The 21,415-nt window shown below is 44.4% G+C and overlaps 1 protein-coding gene across 7 annotated transcripts in view; it reads left to right on the top strand.

Moving 5' to 3' along the window:
* The first annotated feature begins 1,416 nt into the window (after positions 1 to 1,416).
* Positions 1,417 to 21,415, top strand: part of SCUBE2 (signal peptide, CUB domain and EGF like domain containing 2) — a 369,914-nt gene continuing 349,915 nt past the window's right edge. For 5 of the 7 annotated variants that reach the window (XM_069223650.1, XM_069223648.1, XM_069223647.1 and 2 more), the window contains exon 1: positions 1,417 to 1,744. In XM_069223650.1, coding sequence (XP_069079751.1) covers positions 1,630 to 1,744 — 115 coding nt within the window. In that variant the 5' untranslated portion in view covers positions 1,417 to 1,629. The remainder of the gene's footprint in view (positions 1,745 to 21,415) is intronic. The other 2 variants (XM_069223645.1, XM_069223651.1) reach the window with 1 other exon arrangement.

The following is a 21,415-nucleotide window of genomic DNA, read 5'->3' as shown; positions in this document are numbered from 1 at the left end:
TAGACAGTGAAAAAAAAAAAATATGTATCAAGCAAGTGTTTGTAACATACTTTACATTCTCGCCTGTGAGGCAGGGCCAACGTGACGTTTAATCTTGCATGGGTTGATAAAAATGCTACAAAACTACATATGCAACCAGTGTATAAAAACAATAATTCCTTTGTACCTACATTTGCGCTACACACAGCTCCATGTGTAAAGTGTAAAATTGTCAAAGTCTCAATGTGTGGAATTTTATCCCGGCAGTTCCTACAGGAAATTGTGTAAAGATTATATTGTGCAAAATTAATAATCCGCAGATTCCACATAATTCCTCATTGCACGATGCAAAAATTTGAAACGGGTGCAAAAAACGGCCTTAAGGTGAAATTCACACATCACACAACAGTTCTTGCACTTGAAGATACCGCTGCACACGAAACGAGCGTCTAAATGTGGAAGCAGTGGCGGGAGTTGAGTGGAGGAGTGGCGAGACCTTGGCCAAGGGACGCTGGCCATGACCAGAAAGAGGTCGTTTGCCAGAGAGGTGAGGAGCGGAAACCGAAATTGGAACGGTTTGAGTGAAGTGGAGAATCAGAATTAAAAACAAGTATGTGCAAGATGATGGGGACCTTAGACGGGTTTAAGGGTAAATTTTGCGTTGGAGTGTGTGGGAAAAAGCGACGCGGCGGAAGAAAGGGCTGAAAGGGTTAATGGGAAGGTCGCTGAGGTGGAAAAGGGGAGGTGGGGCAAAGGGTAAAGAGAAGGTGGGGGAAGGGTAAATAGAGAGGCGGGCGGTGGGGATAGTCCTGCCAGGAAGTAGAGATGGGGTAAAGGGAAAGAGGGGAAAGTGGTAAATTATAATCCTAACTTGTTTTTTTTTACATTGTGCTTCACACGGTACCTGCGCAGTTTCTAAGCACTATATAGAGCAGACATACCGTTGCCCAGAAAAAGGGTACCCAAATTTACCGACCACGGCAGGCTGGAAAACTAGTGCCTGTGCAGTTACTCGAACCTGTGGTCCGCACTTCACTGGTGGATGGGCTGAGGGGGCTAAGGGAAACTGGAGGGTTAAAGTCGAGTGTGGCATAGAGGTAACAGAAAGAAGAAAGATGTGGGAATTAAAGGAGGAGTGGTAAAAGGAGAGGGGGATGAGAGAGGGATGATAAATGGGAGGAGGAGGTGGTGACAAAGGGGTAAAGAGGATTGAGAGAGAAACGAAAGGGGTCAATGAAATTGATGGAATGAAAGTGTTGGGGGCTGAAGATGTTAAAGAAACGAGGAGTTTGGGGAAGGGACGAGAAACCGGAGGCGAGAGTTCTCCTGAGGGTACTGGGACGCAGCAAGACGAAGTGGGTTTGTGGAGAGATGCTGAAAAGTACCGAGGGAGCAGCGGTGGGAGGAGTGAGCCTTAGAGGCGGGGGAGGCGGAATTGAGAAATTCTCACTTTTCATCCCTGCGCTTTTTTTTTCTCCTCTCCACAAACCTCCGTCAAAGCGGGTGACAGGAGCGTGTGAAAAATGCGTGTGTGCAGCGGAGGGGAAGGCAGTGTGCGCCGGGCTCTGCTGCTGAAGCTGCACGAGAGGCGGGAGCGCGAGGGCGCCGGGGGCTTGTTGCTGCTGCTGCTGGGACACGGGGGCTGTGCGCATGGCTGCGACCGGGACTACGAGCTGCAGCCCGGGGCTCTGCCTGCTGCTGCTGCTGCTCTGCGCCCGGCACATGGGGACTGGAGCTGGGCTGCTGCTGCCTTCCACAGCTACCGGTAAGTGCAGGACACCCTGACCTCCTCCGGCCGCGTGCACAGAGTGCGAACCCCGCCACTGCGGTGTGCTGCCCCCCTGACACAGGCAGCCTCACACACCCAACACTGGCAGCCACTGTGTGGTGCCCCCTGACACAGGCAGCCTCACACACCCAACACTGGCAGCCACTGTGTGGTGCCCCCCTGACACAGGCAGCCTCACACACCCAACACTGGCAGCCACTGTGTGGTGCCCCCTGACACAGGCAGCCTCACACACCCAACACTGGCAGCCAATGTGTGGTTCCCCCTCACACAGGCAGCCTCACACACCCAACACTGGCAGCCACTGTGTGGTGCCCCCTGACACAAGCAGCCTCACACACCCAACACTGGCAGCCACTGCGGTGTGCTGCCCCCCTGACACAGGCAGCCTCACACACCCAACACTGGCAGCCAATGTGTGGTTCCCCCTCACACAGGCAGCCTCACACACCCAACACTGGCAGCCACTGTGTGGTGCCCCCTGACACAAGCAGCCTCACACACCCAACACTGGCAGCCACTGCGGTGTGCTGCCCCCCTGACACAGGCAGCCTCACACACCCAACACTGGCAGCCAATGTGTGGTTCCCCCTCACACAGGCAGCCTCACACACCCAACACTGGCAGCCAATGTGTGGTGCCCCCTGAAACAGGCAGCCTCATACACCCAACACTGGCAGCCAATGTGTGGTGCCCCCTGAAACAGGCAGCCTCATACACCCAACACTGGCAGCCAATGTGTGGTGCCCCCTGACACAGGCAGCCTCATACACCCAACACTGGCAAGCCCCTGTGTGGTGTCCCCAGTTCTGACGGAGGCGGCCCCTGTGTGGTGCCCCCTGACACAGGCAGCCTCACACACCCAACACTGGCAGCCAATGTGTGGTGCCCCCTGACACAGGCAGCCTCATACACCCAACACTGGCAAGCCCCTGTGTGGTGTCCCCAGTTCTGACGGAGGCGGCCCCTGTGTGGTGCCCCCTGACACAGACAGCCTCACACACCCAACACTGGCAGCCAATGTGTGGTGCCCCCTGACACAGGCAGCCTCACACACCCAACACTGGCAGCCAATGTGTGGTGCCCCCTGAAACAGGCAGCCTCATACATCCAACACTGGCAGCCACTGTGTGTGCCCCCAGTACTGACAGAGGCAGCCACTGCGGGCATCCCCGGTGCACTGCCCTACACCTCTCTTGTAAGGAGTCATTGTGTGCTGCCCCGTGTATTGCCCTACACGTCTCTTTTAGGCAGTCACTGTGTGCTGCCTCGTGAGACATGAAATCCCTATGCACTGCCCTACACCTCTCTTGTAAGAAGTCACTCTTTGCTACCCCCCGAGACAGGCAGGCCCCGTATACTGCCCTGCACCTCTTGGAGGCAGCACTGTCTACTGTCCCACATCTGCGACAAGAAGAACCCTGTGCCTTCCCAGAGCCCCTGTCCCCCTGTGTGCTGTCTCACATCTCTTAACCTAACAGCCCCTGTTTGCTCTCCTACACGTCTAACACAGGCAGCCGGTGTGTTCCAGCCCTCTGACAAGGCGGCCCCCGTTGTGTGTCCCGCATGGAATTGATCCTGGGATCCACGGAGTCTTACCCCCCCCCCCCCCCCCCCAAACTTCCTCCCGGTATCCATTTTGTCCTGTCCCACACCCCGTGTTGTATTTCAACCACACTCTGAGACCACACAGAGATCGGACGTACTGCAGGAGCCCCTGAGTCCTGCCCCTTGCAGCTCTCCGTGTACAGACCCCAGACTTCGCTATTCCCCGCGTGCTGGCCTCTGACGTGAAGCACTAGGCAGCTCCCATGTGTACTGCCCACACCCAGCACTCAGTGGCAGAGCCCCTCCCTCCCCACCTCCGCTCCGGGACAGACATCGCGGGGCTCAAGAGTTGGGTTTGAAGTTCAAAAACCTATCAGCAAGAGTCCCATGTGCACCCAAGGTGTTTAGTACACGCCTCCAAGTACTCCACCGTTATGTCCACATACAGTTATTTCACAGTGGACAGCACCTTTGGCGTACACGCAGTGTCAATTACACATACCATGTACTCCGTGTAGTACACTTGTGTGACAACTCACTGTACACCAGCATCATAGTCAGTGTGTTGTAGCCTCATATCACCTTTGAATAACCCACATTCACTGCGAATCTCCCTGACTCACAAGGTCACTATGAGGCATAGAATCACCCCTGCATTATTACACTGTCACTGTGCAGCAGCCTCAGATCACAGCCAATGTATGCTGCCTTAAATTACCATCACACAATCTCTTGTGCAGCCACATAGTGACTGTGCAGCAACCTCAGATCATCCATGCATGGCAGTGTAAGAGAGAGATTTAGATTACCCCTTAGTTACACAGTCACTGTGCAGCAGCCTCAGAATCACCAAGCATCAGTCACTGAAGCAGTTTTAGATTACCCCTGCATCGCACATTCACTAAGCAACATCCTCAGATTATCAATGCATCACACAGTCAGTATGCAGCAGCGTGAGAATACCCCTGCATCAGACCATAACCGTGCAGCAGCCTCAGATTACCCTTGCATCAGTCACTGTGCAGCAGCCTTCGATTACCCTGTATCACACATTTACTGTGCAGCAGCCTCAGATAATTATCCATGCATCACAATGTGTAACAGTCACTGATCAGCAGCCTCAGTTTATCTGTGCATCACGCAGTCACTGAGCAGTAACCTCAGTTTATCCATGCATCACACAGTCACTGTCCACCAGCCTCAGTTTATCCATGCATCACACAGTCACTGTCCAGCAGCCTCAGTTTATCCATGCATCACACAGTCACTGAGCAGCAGCCTCAGATTAAACATGCATCACGCAGTCACTGTGCAGCAGCCTCAGATTAAACATGCATCACGCAGTCACTGAGCAGCAGCCTCAGATTAAACATGCATCACGCAGTCACTGTGCAGCAGCCTCAGATTAAACATGCATCACGCAGTCACTGAGCAGCAGCCTCAGATTAAACATGCATCACGCAGTCACTGTGCAGCAGCCTCAGATTAAACATGCATCACGCAGTCACTGTGCAGCAGCCTCAGATTATTCATGATTCACAGTCACTGTGCTGAAGCCTCAGATTATCCATGCATCACACAGTCACTGAGCAGCAGCCTCAGATTAAACATGCATCACGCAGTCACTGTGCAGCAGCCTCAGATTAAACATGCATCACGCAGTCACTGAGCAGCAGCCTCAGATTAAACATGCATCACGCAGTCACTGTGCAGCAGCCTCAGATTAAACATGCATCACGCAGTCACTGTGCAGCAGCCTCAGATTATTCATGCTTCACAGAGTCACTGTGCTGAAGCCTCAGATTATCCATGCATCACACAGTCACTGTGCAGCAGGCTGATTACCCCTTCATCTATCAGTCACTGTGCAGCAGCCTCAGATTACCCGTGCATCACATGATCACTGTGCAGCAGTCTCAGATTATCCATGCATCACACAGTCACTGTGCAGCAGTTTTAGATTCCTCCTGCCTCACACAGTCACTGTGCAGCAGTTTTAGATTCCTCCTGCATCACACATTCACTGTACAGCACTATCATATTATACATGCATCACACAGTCTCTGAGCAGCAGCCTCGGATTGACCATACCTCAGGCAGTCACTGTGGAAGGAGCAACCTCAGATTACCCCTACAAAACACAGTGTGCAGCAGTGTCAGGCTAATCCTGCATCCACATTAACCGTCTCAGTGCAACAGCCCACAATCATCCAGGTTTCCTATCTCAGGTATTATGTAGCATCTGATGCATAGACTGTAGATTTGCACAAAAAAAGTAATTTTGTTTCTTAATGAAATGGATCAAAAAGTTAATACATTTGCGGCAAACTGGTATGTGATATCACATCTGACACTTATAAAAATGCAATTCCTAAACTATCAGCTGTTGACATTTCAGTGGGTGATATTGTTTCCCAAATAATGTAAACATCCCTAATTGATACATCTGGGGTAGAGCTTTTGTCTGCATTAGTAAACAAAATAATTTAAATACTTTATAGCAAATCAAACAAATGGGCGAAAAGGATGATTCTTTCTTTGCAGCGAAATTATTTTTCTGCTTCTCACGTATTTATATTGGCATCATATATATTGTACTCAAGCACGTGTCATTTCAAGATGCTTCCCATTCTTAGTAGAACGCCAAACAGGGTGCATCTCTGCTTTTTACAGTCCAATTACTCGATTCCAAAAATCGCTCCTGGCGAGACGTGTTTATAATTATTATGACTATGCTGTACTATTGCGGAGGACTGTTTCTTAATAGAAAGGGGTGTTTCCAAGGTCCTGTTGTCAACACAAGGTAAATTAGAAACAGAAAACGAGATTTAGAAATTAACTGGGATGTGCTGAATTAACGAGGCACACCCTTTAGTACAAACTTTGTGCACACCTAGGCATGTTTTCTGACTGCTCCACTGCGTGTTTTACATAATTTTTACTCAGTGTAAAAGAAACGAGTATTAGTAGAATAGTATTCAGTGCTAATTCGCAGAATTGTTTGTGAATACCATCGTGTATAGGTTCTGCTGAATGTGTGTAGAGCCCCTTGTGTGATTGGAGCGCTATCTGCGATCACTCTTGTACCAACGAGTGCTAAAATGTCAAGATTGCTGAATGATAATGTAAGAGATTGGATTTCGTAAATTACCTGCTGCATAATTTTTCTTTCGCTTGGAGGTTAATTTAAGGGGTGCTGCCGCATAATTGGGTTCTCTGTTGCCGCATAACTCCAGTGCTTTGTGCATGTATGACTTAGCGTGCAGCAGAACGTGCTGCTGCTTGGACGAACTTTGAGACCACTGGACAATGTCGACCAGGCTCCTAGCTTAATTTGGAAAGTCCGCAACAAAGAGTGGATTTCAAGTGCGGGAAAAGAAAATGGAGATTAAGAGCCCCTTGTTTCTGAATGAGAGGCACCTGGAAGAAGCACGTGGGGGTCATGAAGAGCTTTTAAGTTGCCATTGTTTGTTTTGAAATGGCTTCCCCAAAGTGCACAGGCCAGGCAGCCCAGGCTGCAAGCAGGCTCAACGTGGAAGCTGCTTTGTGTACACTGGGCAGTGAGACGCGTTTTTTGTTTGGACTATTTTACAGACGTCGGTCTTTCACTGACGAGGCCACTCGATTGTGCTTGATTTCAAACACGTCTTTTTTAATAGTCCCTTCCGCTTGGTTTTTGCGAAGGGGTGGCTGGCCGTTCATTTCAACGAGCTTTTCTATACTTTCCGAGTTATTCTCTCCTTGTGTTTTCACCGGTTCCAGCTTCCATTGTCCAAGATGAGGCGTGGCCTTTTTCAAGATATGTTTCGGCAAAGCGCTTCTGCGCCTCGTCAAGGGCAGACAACGCCATCTAAATGCCAATAAAATACACCGCACTCGCTAACTCACGATGGACAGTGTCGATTGTTATTGTACTAATACGCGATAAAATTGCCAGACGACATTTTCTCCAGGAGCACCAAATTCGAAGCTCAGTTTTAAGCTCTACAGACTACTGCATTCTAAATACTATAGCCCAATTAGTAATTATGGGGGTGGTTCGGGACTACAACTCCCAAAATGCGTTCTGGTATTAAAAGAAGACTTACGTGGAACATAACACCCCTGGTGGTATTGTGTCATTTGGTACCTATAAGCATTTTTTTTTATTATTATTAATCAACGTTAAAAAAAATCTCCGCCATTTTGTGGTGGCACGTAAACATTCTTCTGTCAAAACTCCATATGAAATTGTCACCAGGGTTAGGTTTTGGGGATTTCTGATCACAGTTGGGGGTCTCGGCTTGGTGTCTTCATGTATTTTTGATGTGCACAGCTGGCGGTCACATGTAACGCTTTTATCCAGGCCGGACTTTTTAGTCAACAGCACTTTGCATTATGGGACTTGTAGTTTATATGTTACCAGGGTGTCTGTTTGCTTTAAGAGGTCCAGCACGTAATGTGCTTTTGCCTGCCTACGATGTCGAAAATGGCTTACGGACCCTTTTGGCCCCTGGGGGTGTCAAGTCCTTGCTACCTGGGCAAAAAATACGCACTTGTACATGCCAGACAGTCTGTTTCTTATAATGAAATAAGTATATGTTGGAAGGCAGTTAGAAAAGAAACATCCCCACAGCGCCCTCTCACTCTCATCCTATCTCCTTGTTTCCTGTTCTGCTTCTTGCCTTGGGCTATCGGCGATTTTGACAGATGCAATGTGTCTGCTCGGACTGTTTGCTTCTGTTAAGACTTTCCTGGAAGCGCCCTGGGTCCCGGGCCAGTTCCTGTTTTGAAAGCGGCGTGGCTTTGCTTTTGGCAGTATCGGTCTGCGGATTGAAGTGGGAGCCCTTAGCGCGATGGAGGGTGCTCGCCTGGGCCTTTTCTCTGATGTGGCAGTGCGCAGGCTGAGCTGGCCAAAGTGAGCTCAAGGCAAGCATCGCATTCATCACCCTCCGCCGGTTCACTGCCAAGGGCGCCCCTGAAGGGTGCTCTGCGCCCCTGGAGGGTGTGCCGCCCGCCCTTGCTGCTGAGATGAGGGCGCCCCCCTGTCAGGCCTCTGCGGCGCAGGGGGCGGGGGGGCGACCCTTGACGGGCTCCAAACCCGTCAGAGGGGCCCTAGTCCGCCCCATGCCATTAAAAATCTGTGAGATACGGGAGACCCCTCTTCACATTCTGCAGGGTGCCCCATAATTTTAAATTACGCCACTGCACTGGGCCTGTGCAACTTGGTGTAAAGAGTCTCTTGATCGCACGAAGTCGGGACGTTTCAAATTCGAGCTAGGCGTCAGCACACAACGGGCCGTTCCTTATGTTTATTTGTATAGCACAATTGCTTCTAAGCACTTGCGCACATAGAAACAGTTTGCAGAGAAACGCCAACACGACGATTGGGGAACAGTAACAGGACAGAACTCAGCTAAGCTGCAAGGAGGCAGCTAAGCGCCAAAACGCCAAGGATTTAACAATCAGTGCACTATAGTGGCATAGTGTATCACAACAGAGCGTTATGGTGTCCGACCAGGATTACGTGGACCCATCCTTGAGTGCAAACGGTTGGCCCGATGCAGTCGTATTTCTACTGCGTCAGCGTTACACTGGCGTCGCTGGGCCTTGAGGAGGAGGTCGCACTTGACGTCTCTGTCTCCAAGGACAGCCTGTGGTGACCACTGACCTTGTCACGAGCTGCGTTGCACGTTCGGGGCACTGACGCAGGTGAACAGGAGGACCTGAGGATGGGAAAGGGAATGTTAAGCGTCTGAAAATGTATCTTTTCAGATTCTTCCTCGATTGCAAGAAGTTCGGAATGACCATGAGTTTCAAAGTTAGGAGGTTTCTGGGTTAGGAGAGTTCTGGGTTTGGGTGCAGTTTCAGAGAAGTGTCTGTGGCTCTGACATTTGCGTTTAGTTCCTGGCACCAGTAGAAGATGTACTTGCACAGGGAGTTCCACCTGAGTGGCTTAGCATTGTTTAATCTTGTCCTCGGTATATGTAAGGCAGAACCTTCCAGTCTTTCGTAAATGAGGCAGAGTATTCTGAAATTCGTCCCAGGCCTGAAACTGGACGTGAGGCTTTTGAGGCAGAAGTGTTGTAGGCTAAAGAGAAGTGCACTGGTCACATTGTTGAACTGTTGAAGCCTTATGAGCTGGTGCACTAGATGCCACGTCTTTGCCATAGTCCAGGTGTGCTTTCTGTAGCGCGCCAATCACACTGGTGTTTATAGGGATGAAGGACAGTATTTTTAGGCGCTTTTGTTGGTAAAAGTAAGATTTTACTACATTTCCAACCTGGAAGATGAGTATAAGGTATATGTCCCAGCTGGCTTCAATTTTTTTTTTCTACTATGTATTCAAAGGGCATATTTTTGCCAAAAGGTGCCCACAGGACCTCTTGCATCTTGAGGAAGCGTGGCTGGGCAAGTACTGGTGTCTCTGTTTTGGACCTCTTGTGTTCGAGGCTCATTAGCTTTCTGAATCCCTATTACAGGTGATGTAGATTGGGTAGGGGGCACTGGAGTCTTTAATTTACTGGATGGCCCTCTTAGCAAGAATTGGCAAAAACAGTGGTCTGTCATTGGCTGACGCCCCTTCAGCTTTGTTAATGCTTGTTCTGTATGGTCATAGGTTTTCTAAAGCAAAACATTTTTTAGGGGGAGCTGCCAGGCCCTCACTAATAGGTATGTAATAAAAATGGCTAGAAGCAAAACTGTTTTTTGATATCAAAAAGCACACATTGCTATGGTAGTCCCTGGCCCTGAAACAAACTACCTTGTGGGTCTGTGAGCTTCTAGTGAAATACCAAAATGCCATCACTCACAGTGCAGTTAGCCAACGGTTAAAAAAGGCTGACCCACTGCCCTAGGATGTATGTTGTAATGGACAGAAAAAATGTGAATGACGCAACAATAGACCAATGGACAAAGAGGGCTGGCTGAAAACCTATACAATGATATTACACTTATATAATATTAGTAAAACCAACAGGTCTTGGCTAATGCCAGACCTAAAACTGGGCCGTTAGTGTTAGCTATTGTAATGATGTGGACGTAAATGGAAAGTTGTACATCCTAGGTATTTATGTTAAGAGCTGTATAGAAGGAAAAGCTGTAGATATAGCTTTTTGCACCGACATTAAGAGCTGCGGAATCTCTGCAGAGTATTTGTGACTGGAGTTGCTAATTTGTCATAGCTGGAAAGCTGACCAATGCCATGTGTGACTACTTAAACCATTTCTGGCTTTTTAACCCACACTGCTTTTGTGCTGGGTTTGCTGAAACCATATTTACAATAATAACAGAAAAAAAATCTAAACCAAAACACAATAGGCCAGCGCTAGCTGAAGGTGCCACTCTTGACCTGGGACTACCTTGAAGATATGGGTTGGATTAGGGTGTCTTTTATGCTAAAGTGTGTTAAGATGGGGCACATTATGCTGAAAGACTAGCTGTGACTGTTTCGTTGGTGATTGCACTGCCCACATCTACACATGCAGTCTAGCTTGTTTTACAAGACTCAGAAACACCGAGGGGTGTAATCTGGGGGACTTTTGTGCCATGGCTCTAGTCAATTATTGGTAAAATGAAGAGCACGAGGACCAGTTTCTGGTTTTGATCATCAGATCCACCTCTCCCTGCTCCAGGCATCATTTGTATCAATAATGAGGTGCTCGGATTAGAAGAGCGAGAGTGAAGGACAACGTCTAGGTTTTTAGGGAGATGGGGTATTGCTTATGGTTTTTGTGGTTGAGTGTGACTGAGGTAGGGTAGTAAGAAAGAAGCTTTTGTAATAAGGCGTCACATCACATTCACCCTGTGAAACAACGGTTTATCGCTTGACTTTACTTTTATAGGCCTGCATCTCCCATGTCACGTTGGGGTACCAAACGGAAGCTGAGTACTAGGAACGTGGTGTTTTTGCTGCAAAGAGTAGCCTGTGGGCAGGAAATGCACCAATGGGATAAATGTAGAAGAAGGTACTTATCTCCCAGGGTGGAAAGAGGCTGTTGGCAGGTGTGTAGTTAGGGTGTAGAGAGGATGTAGGGCGGATTTTTTTTTTTTTTTTTAAAGAAGATTCTGTTACCTAGCACACGCTCTACTAAAGTGTTTTTTAAAGTCTCTTCAGTGAAATCACCGGATGACTAGTTATATATAACCTGGATAGATTCAGTCTAGATCCATCCAGGGCAAGAACAAACCACGGTTAGAAGACGTAATCAGAGTAGAACATTGGGCAAAATGGAATTAATAAAACAACTGCTACTAAGTAAAACTGGAGATACTAAAGGACAATATAGAATATGATGGCTAAGTCGCTAACTAGTACATAGAACTAAGGGGTGACTAAGAAAGAAAGGGTTACTTGTAGAAGTCGTGACTATCACTAGATAACATGACCAATAACATAAAGTGGGAGCATCACTGATAATGAGTCTGTTTGAGATCAAGTGTTAGCAACAAAGATGTAAAATCGGCACATTGTTCCCTGTAAGGCAAAGAATGCAAAGGTAATGCAGTGAAGCCTATTTACAAAAGCATTGACGAGTGCAGGAAGTGGTAGTACTACATAACTATTCTTTTGCGTATCATTACATGCCTTTGTGAATTGAATGCAAAACATTCAACTCTAATCGTGAACATGGAAGTAGGGCACAGTCTTTTCTATTTGTACTAATTACACATATTTTCATTTAATTCCAGTTTTAGATGTTTTGGGGCCTATTCATAAAAGTATGTAAAAGATCATAGAGAGTCTTACTAGAATACTGCTTCACACACTCCAAAACGCCTTTGTAAATTTGCCTCCAAACAACTAAAACTGGGTCCTTGTGTTTAAAATTATTGTGGACGCGCATTGGGTAAATTTATTCATATATTTGTAAGAATAGGTGTAACATTTTGGACGAAAAGAGAACATTCCTATCTAAACGGGTATTTGACATAGACAATATCAGAAAGACCGGGTTGAGATTACATTCCAGCCCGGAATATTTAGCTATTTGTCAATGCACAAGTTTTTTAGGGCTTTCTTGAAAACAGGAAAAAGGGGCATTTCTGATATGGAAAGGAAAACCATTCCAACTTTTAGGTGCATTTCCAGACGTGGGGTCTTTTTCATGAAAAGCTGGGTGTGAAGTGAGTGCATGGGGCCACCCCAATCGGGGGGGGGGGCCCTGTCTATGGTGGCTGCAAGGGTAGGGGTGAGGGGCACGAGACACCCTGATCCCCACCCCTGAACAAGGGCGCAGGGTATTGGATATTTGGTTGCTGGGGCCCCAGAGGCACTTCTAATGCTTCTGGGGCCGCGCGCCACTATCCCTTTATACGGGCGAGGTCGGTGAGTAGGTCTCTTGCTTGCGCTTTCTGGCCGTGTCAGCAGCATCTCAACGGCCCGAACAGAGTGAAATACCCAACCACTTTCCCACTTTTGGCAGCCGTCTACTCTTGAAATGCAGTTCGATGACTTCTCTTTTTCTATCTGCAGTATTTTACCTTTTAACAGGTTCTCTTTTGACAGGTGATTCGATTCGGCGTGAAAGTGGTTGGTGCAGATTGTCATATTTTAATGTGTTGGGATGGTGTAAGGGTGAGATCGTTACTGGGAGGACAGTTAGGTACCTTTATTTTACAGGAGCAGGACGGCAAAGTAATTGGACCCTCAAAGGGATGCTGGCTGGGAAGTATGGACAACATCCAGAGGTGCGGGGGGTTGCGAGCGATCACCAGCATCTGGCCTAAAGTCCAACCACCCACGTATGCGCAAAGGCCTGAAGTGAACACTGGCCCTTGGGTAGGGTGGAGTGGCGGCCTGGGTTAGGTATCCTGGCAGGCAGGAAGGCCCCCTCGACAGGGTGTACCCAAAAGTGGGTTTGGAAAGGGATTGGAATCCCTTATGGAGATCCTACCCCTGGGTCTCACACCGGGAGGAGGGGCAGGGACTGGGTGTACTAGCCAAACAGTCATGATCTCGTTCTCAACCACCAACATTGGGGTACGCAGGAATGAAGTGTCTTGTCAATGTTAGGAATTCGGATGTATTAGCGTTCTCTGTTAAGGCTAGACATCTGAAACACTGTAAATATTATGTAAATATGATGGGGTTACTGCATATAATTTTAATAGTTGTTGATTGATTTATGTGTTTTGTCAATAAAATTACGGCCGGGGATTCATGACCACTAAACCCAAAAGATGTGTGGTTAAGTGCAAAACAAGCTAACATCGGTTTGGGGTATTCTTGGGGGAGTGCTATGGGAGTATGTGGCGGGAGGCCTCAGCGGTACCTTGCCATTTGTTTGTTTGTTACACCTCGTGTAATTGGAGCCTGCTGAAGCAATCAGCTTTTTGGCATTTTTTCATGGTCTTTTAGGCTTACATCTTTGTATGCAACAAAGAATGTTTTTATTTAACAACATCGAAATGATCTCATTTAAGAAAGGCTAGTGCAGGAGAGATATGATTACTATTATTTGTACACACGTATTAAATATTTGCAGCACAAAAGACAGCCCTATGGAAACTGGCAGTTTTTTTAGGCTCAAGTGAGGGGAGCCGGGCCATATTCAAAGGAGGACAATAAAATGGCTCGACTAATTTTAAGATCTTGTGCAGGTAGCAGATGTTTTGAGTTTTGGAGAGGAGAATGTGCTGACTTAGCCATTGTTTGCCTGTGGAATTTGAGTCAAAGGTTCCTATCAATCAGAAAACGGAAAGATTTGGTGAAGGTAGGCACTTTGGGAGTTATGCCAGGAATCCTGGTGGGAAGAGAAAATAATAGGTGTGCATCAGATTTATATCTTGAAGTGAGCAAAATAAACGCAGACTTATGAAATTTGATTTGAAGGCATTTTTGTCTCATCCATTCCTGTATGTATCCCAGATATGATTAGAGCTGTCAGATAGATTTGGGTGGATCCAGCTTCATATAACTGTGTACTGACTGAAGGACAGATCAGACTAACTTAAACACTCTCTGAGAAGTTCTGCATAAAGATTGATGACTATGGGCACGAGAATGGAGCCCTGGAAGCAGAGAAAGAATTTTACTCTTTTTATTTCTTGGGTATGGTCAGGGAATCTAGACAAACCAAATGCCGGTCCTGTTTTTAAGCATGACAACAACAGTTCCATGGTCAACAGTGTTGAAAGCTTTTTTACGGTTAAGTAAGATGAGGACTTGGGTGGCTTTCTTCAAAGTGGAGGCCAATGTTATCAACAGTTGTAAGAAAGTATATTCTGTGCTGTGGCTAGGTCTAAATCCAGACAGTAACTGGCTAAGATTATGTAGAACACGCTATTTTTTAATGGATAGGCCTCATATCTTTCAGTAAACTTTAATAGAGGCAGAAGGCCTGACTTGGAGGGATAGTATCAACAATCAAGGGAGTCAAAATTATGAAGTGAGACATTAGTAGGAAGCCGGTATAGGGAGCATAGAATGGTGAAGATGTTTAATAAAGGATGGAGTCCGAGGATGGTCAGAATAGGACAAGGGTTTCGTATCAGACACCATACCATTTAGTTTTATCTTCAGAAATGTGAGCTAAAATGCTTCAGAGTGCGACTGATTTAGTCCGTATTGAGGTGTAGGTTCCAGCAGAGAAGAGGTAGACAGTTCTTAGTTATTTGGAAAGAAAGAGGAACATTCATTGCCCCTGGGATTATCAGGGCCAGAAGGAGCGGAGGTCTTAGTTTATTCATGATTTAAAATGGATTTTGGATCAAGTTTTCGCTGAATTTAATTAAAAGTTGAGGCATTTAGCTTTCATAGTGAGTGGAAACGATATCTTCTCCTTTTGAGTTTTAACTTCTTGAGTGAGAAGAGATATGTGGATTATCTCCAAATAATTCCTGCTTTTATGACAGACGACATTACGGCTGGGACTTGAGAACAATTTATATAATTTGGTTTTGGTAATGGCTTTACTGGAGAGCTGGGATATGATACTGATGTTTTTTGTTTTGTTTAGAGTTCTATTGTAAGTTTTGAAGAGAGTTGTGTGTCGCTGTGTGATAAGGCAAGAGTTGTAGATGTCAAGGCAGTTTCCTTCTTTTTTAGTCTTACCGCATATACATTTTTGATTGCATAAATATTTTGTTTTGGAGTGTGAGTTAAGACTTTGAGAGCAATCACAAAATGATTGAAGTTTATGTATTCCACAGCTCTACGGAATTTACATGGCAGTAGTGACGTGGGGAACTACACCTCTGTTAAGGGTAGGGGGATTAACGTTTTGTACAAGGTTAGTAATGGTGAAGATGAAATATTCAAGATCAGTGGCTAGATATGATGCCTCTTATTGAAGTCTCCAAGGAAGATGTATGTATTTATGTGGGCACTAACAGAGCACACATCTAGCTAGAGGCTTTGGAGTACTCAACAAGGCTGTTGTAGCCAGGGCTATGATACAGGACTGTTTACGGAATTGAGGGAGAAACTGCTACTGAACTCTGAAACTGGAGAAGGATTTTCTAAAGTGTTAAGATGAAATACTCTTTGCTGAAGTAAGTCTACATGCCCACCTCATCAAAGTGTGAATTCTTCTAATTCGCCGGACTCCTGGTATAGGAAAGAACCATGTTTATTCTGTGGTGAAATGATTGGGAAGCGTGGACGTGTTGAGGGGAGTACATGTTTGTGTTCTTTCTTAAGAGAACAGTTGGGGAGTTTTGTATAAACAGATCAACATCAAAGTGAGTTTGGTGGATAAAGATTGGTTCCCGTGAGGACATTTGGCAAACAAAGATAAAAGATCAAACTTCCCAGTGATATGATCTAGAGTGAAAGTAGTCTGAGCCTGTGATGAAGTACAGGCGATTTAAGAGGATATGACAGGAATCACTTATAGGTGTACAAACCAGATGTTGAATGTGTGGGGTAGAGGGCTGATCGAAACGTAGAAATGGATGTTAAGTTCTCTGTTGCGAGGGAAGGAGCAGTGTATGGGAGTAAAGTGCTGATTGTTCGAATAGATGTTTGGATAGTAGACTGGACATTCCATATATTTTTTTCAAAGGGTAGTGAATCAATTCTGGGTTTCAGTGAGTGGATATTCTATGTGAGTTATCCTTAAAAGTTTTGTCAGGGCGAAATCTAATTGAGAGGCTGGAATTTTGTATCATCTGATATGACGAACATGGAGTACAGGGGCTATCTGGTGTCCTGAGGTAGAGAGGCAGAGCTGGATAGATCAGTATAGCTTTGACATTCATCTAAGTGTGTATTGATATTCGGTATGAAAGGGGCCATACATACTACAGAGAAAGTTAGCTAAACTGGTAAGTGGTTGTAAATGGTTGTGAAGCTGAGATGTCTGCATACTATCTTTTGCCGACAGTGTGAGACTCAAATGGGTAGAGGTGGTGACAGGATTTCTCATGCTTTCGTTGAAGATGGTTTTGATTCCAGCTAATACCTGTAGTGCCTATTCCGTTACACTTTATTGAAGACAGTTATGAAAATATGTCAGTTGATGTCTGTGTACTGAACAATTATTTCCCTCTTGTGCAGTTTGCATAAACTAACTAAGCCTTCTAGGCATAACTACCAGGGGCATATCTAGCAGAGCAGATTCTCACTATGCTCTAGGGGCCTGAGTTACAAAGATGACATACACTTTTTAGTAAGTTTAAACGCTATTGTTTAGTCACAAAATCTTAGTACTGCAAAAAAAACAAAAAAAACACAGTAGTGAGTCCTGCACGACACATGGCCAACTACAGGTACTGTAACACCCTCCATGGAAAATAATGTCGGAAGGGAATTAAAATAAAACCTTATGGGGAATAATATTAAATCAGTTTAAAATATAAATTAATATAATTCCACATTAGAATATATATAACACAGTACATATGTATTATTATATATTTTATTACTGTATTTTGAATTATGGAAAATGTGTTAAAAAATACATTAATTTCAGTTCTTTGCATCACTTTTATTAACACAATAAATGATTAGGTTTTTTAGGTGTGAATTTATGTTTTAAGTTAAACTTCAGAAAAATATTTTTAATTTAATATATTTCCACTAAAGATTTGTTTCAAAATTAAGTTAATCAGGTTGTAGCATCTTGTATTTTTCTCTACATTTGAATATAAAAAATGTACTTATATTAATATATAGCACAACAATATTTTAAATTTTTTTTAGAGTTAAAACAACTCTCTATTTGGAGATCCCCACCCACCTGGCGAGTCTCTGTATGGTATTGGGAAAAGTAAAAAAAACAAATGTGTATTGTTATATTAATGTAAATTGAATGGATATATTTATTTGAAATTTTAATGCTGCTGAAGTATTCACTTAATTTTGAAATCTTTAATGGAAATATATTAAATTAAAATTATTTTTCTGAAGTTTACATTTAAAATAAATTCCCAAATAAAATATACTATACATTTATAACTACTAAAACTGATTAAAGAATTATGACTGATTTAGCTATATTTTATAAAAAATATTGTTACATTATTTTTTAAATTCAAGATAGTGTACTCATACTTTATAATTAAACCATAAAGTTATTTTAAATAATTTAATTTAATGTAACATTATCTAATGTGGAGCTGTATTTGAATTCCCTGCCTCTTATTTTCTATCGAACGATGTTACTGGACTCACTGCCTTTATTTTTTTTTTTTTTATTTTTTTTTTTTTTAGTAGTAACATACTCAGATTTGTGAGTAAGCAAAAAGCAGTAAGCCTACTCAAAAGTATAAGTTACCTTTGTGAATCAGACCCCTGGTGATGTCCCTAGAGTTACAAAGACTTATAGCAGACTTACAAATAACTGCAAATGTATTTACAGATGCAGAAGTATAGTGATCCTCTGTGCTGTGGAGCAGCTTGAATAAACTGGACCTTTAGGCCCTCTTCACGAGCAGCCCATTAAATTCTGAATCCTGCACAAACCCCTGTTTACACACTGGCTTGGGAATGAAGAGTAATGTAGAATGTAGAATTATTGGGTGCGTTAAAGTCTGACCCTCGGAGTTAAATTTCGCCAGGTCAGTCCTGTTGGAATTTACTTCTGGATAAAAGGCAGGTAGTTACCGGAACATTGACATTTTGGTGCACTAAGCACCAAAATGTGCATGTTCTTCCTCAAAATCTTGTAAAAGGTAGTGATGATCTCACCCTCTGATCTCCTACTGCACGGTATCAGAATGGGGCCTATAAGAGCTACCCATTAGAACTGCTTCAAAATGTTAGGCCAATGCAAGCTTTTTTGTTCCATAGTTGGAGTCATATTTTCAGCCCTTTCGCGGATTCTTGGGCGGTTTATTTTTTCAGAGGAAATTAGTTGCCCCCTGCTTTTGGTGCCAGCTAGGTCGCTCTAATATTGCTGAAGACCAAAGATAATGTGCTGCAAAATGCACCATTTAGCCACATTGTTTCACATTTGTATTGGGGTTTGGGAGAGGTGAAGTAGGACATTCCACCTCCAAGTAATTTTTGAGACGGTGCAGTGTACCTGCTCCTTGAAATAGAATCTGAAATTCAATCAAATGCAGGGCTGCTTTTGGCAGTCAGTGATACCTTCGTGCTCATTATCCTCATGGCTCAACTCATGTAGATCCTCGATGCAACCCAGTCTTACCTCATGGCTGGATTCACATAGCACAACTCAGTCATACCCTTGGCTGTCTCGTGCGCCAGGTACAGTTGGAACATGCCCTTGATGCAGCCCAGCCCTACTGCAGGTCAGATATACATACCCGAAGGGCCAGCCCATGATGCCATGGTGCAGGTCACATATTCTCCAGATACCTAATTTCTTCATTCTTCTCTACATTACTGAGAAGGCAAGCATGCAAGTTCAGATTTCTATTATTTTTGGAAGAAGGTCAGCAAAAATTCAGATTTGTCTTGAACCAAAGGCTTGTACCTCTAAAAGCTGAGTTGGATAAAAACGCTAATGTATAAAAACCGGAAGTCAGATTGTTACTTCCTGGCAATTTGGCTTGAACGGTTTAGTTGCAAAAGTTTTTTGTTTTTGAAGAGCAGGCAAATAATTAATACACAGGTTACAAAGTCACGTGTTTTCTACAGTTTTAATTATATCTGCTTATTAATTTCGTATAATTAACTAATTAAATGATATTGTATGTCTGACCAACTGTTCGCTACTCATCCAAATACTAAAATGTGTTATTTAGTGAATTCCTAAAAACACTTGTGTGTGAGTTTTTGTAGTTGGAGAAGCTGACTAAATTCTAAGATGTGTGTTTGATTCTTGGGCCATTTATTTCCGAGGAAATGAGTTGCCCCCTGCTTTTGGTGCCAGGTAGGTCTGCCTAATATTGCTGCGGGCCAAATACAATGTGGTGCAAAATGCACCACTCAGTCACAAAGTTTAACATTTGTTTCGGGGGTCGGGGAGAAGCGAGGGAGGACATTGCACCTCCAAGTTCTTTTTTAGATGGTGCAGTGTACCTGCTCCTTGAAATAGAATTTGAAATTTCAATTGTGGCTCGTTCATATACAAAAAAAGAGAGCTTGACACCTTGTATGTTGCCTCTCCATTTAGTGATTTTTGTCATGTGTATTTAGAGAGATCTCACAATTATACAATTATAGTTTTGAATTGAATTAAAATTGGATTATCCATTTGTATGTTTTAGTTTAGATTAGAAATGTAATTGTTTGGGGGCTTCCTCAAAATCAAGAGTACACTCAAATGTCCAGTTGTATATTTGTCCTCCATACCCCACCCCCCTCCCAGGACTGCTGATTTAGGCCTAGAGGAAACTTGCATTTTACCACTTCTTTCCTCATTTTTTCCTCCATTTGGATACATTTTCCCTTGTGGAAAAATTCCTTCCCTTGTACCTTAAAAACACACAGGATCGTTTGGGCACGTTTGCAACCTAAACAGACAATTACTCTGATCATACATTTAAGTGCGTATTTAGGGTAGGAGGTATCAATAGGAATATTTATGGATACCCACAGAGTTGCGAAAAACAGCACCTGATGCTTCTTTGGGAACTCACGTTTTCTCATCAATTCCCCTCAGTTATGACTTCGGAAATCCACCCACCGGGTGACCACTGTTATTAGGGCCATAGGTGACTGTAAATGTTCACAAATCGTGATCTTGTCAAAGTAAATTGTACGCTGCTTTGGTTCCTGTGATTAACGTGGGTACGCAACAAAACGTTTTTGTGAATGTGGTCTGAAGTTAGTAGCGTGGCGTGGCATAAGGAGTCAGCCTTGCATTTGCTCATCCAGACCCTAAGAAATGGGCAGGAAAAGTGGTAGCTGAGTAAAAGGAGGATGGCACCAAACTACTTACGTTTTCTGCTGCTTCCTTTTTAATATGAAATGTCTTGTATGTACCTTGAGATTGCAATATGGCACCATCCTCCATTGCAAAGGGCTGCCTTTGACTGTTTTCAGAGCTTAATTTGGCCTGGCACGACTGTTCTTTAACTTGGCAACAGATTTAACCACACTTAGTACTTTCCATGTTCAAATATTTCCAGTTTCTATTTTTTCAGCCTATGACAGTTTAATACAAATATCATGTTGCACTTTTAGTACACAGTGGACGAAAAGGGCCATCGGGTTTAAACTGATCAAAAGAGCTTTGTACCATTAACCCGAAATGGATGTGACCTGTACTCCTGCTGTGCCAAGTGGGAAAATGGATAGTGAACCTGTACTGAGTCCTACGGCAACAGCCACAGATGTGATTCAATTAGTGCATCTATTGAAATGCATCCTATTTTCTCAATATAGTAGCGTAAGAGTGTTTATGTTTGAGTTATGTGTTGGTCCATGCTTGAATGGACCATTGGTTGTCAGACTGAAGTGATCTTCGACTATTGGTGGAACTGGAGCTGGCGAATTTGGCAGCAAGTTAGCCCCTCAGACATTTGCATACATACTGTAACACTCAGTCATGTATTACTATCATCTGGGCAATCACACTGCACGCTGTAAAAGTCATGCCTAAAGAAATTCAGCACATATTCAGAATTCATAGATATTTCTGAAATCTGTCCATTCCAGGAGTATTAGGGGAGGGTGATTGGCAGTGGCTGTAGAGAATGCAGACATGCTGAGGTTCAGTGTGCTGCCTTTGGATTGAGTTGGTGCTGTGATGTTTTATTTCTGAG

Source organism: Pleurodeles waltl, chromosome 3_1, assembly GCF_031143425.1.
Source record: "Pleurodeles waltl isolate 20211129_DDA chromosome 3_1, aPleWal1.hap1.20221129, whole genome shotgun sequence".
Taxonomy (NCBI): domain Eukaryota; kingdom Metazoa; phylum Chordata; class Amphibia; order Caudata; family Salamandridae; genus Pleurodeles; species Pleurodeles waltl.
Note: the sequence above shows the minus strand (reverse complement) of the source record. Positions and strands in the feature narration are given on the sequence as shown.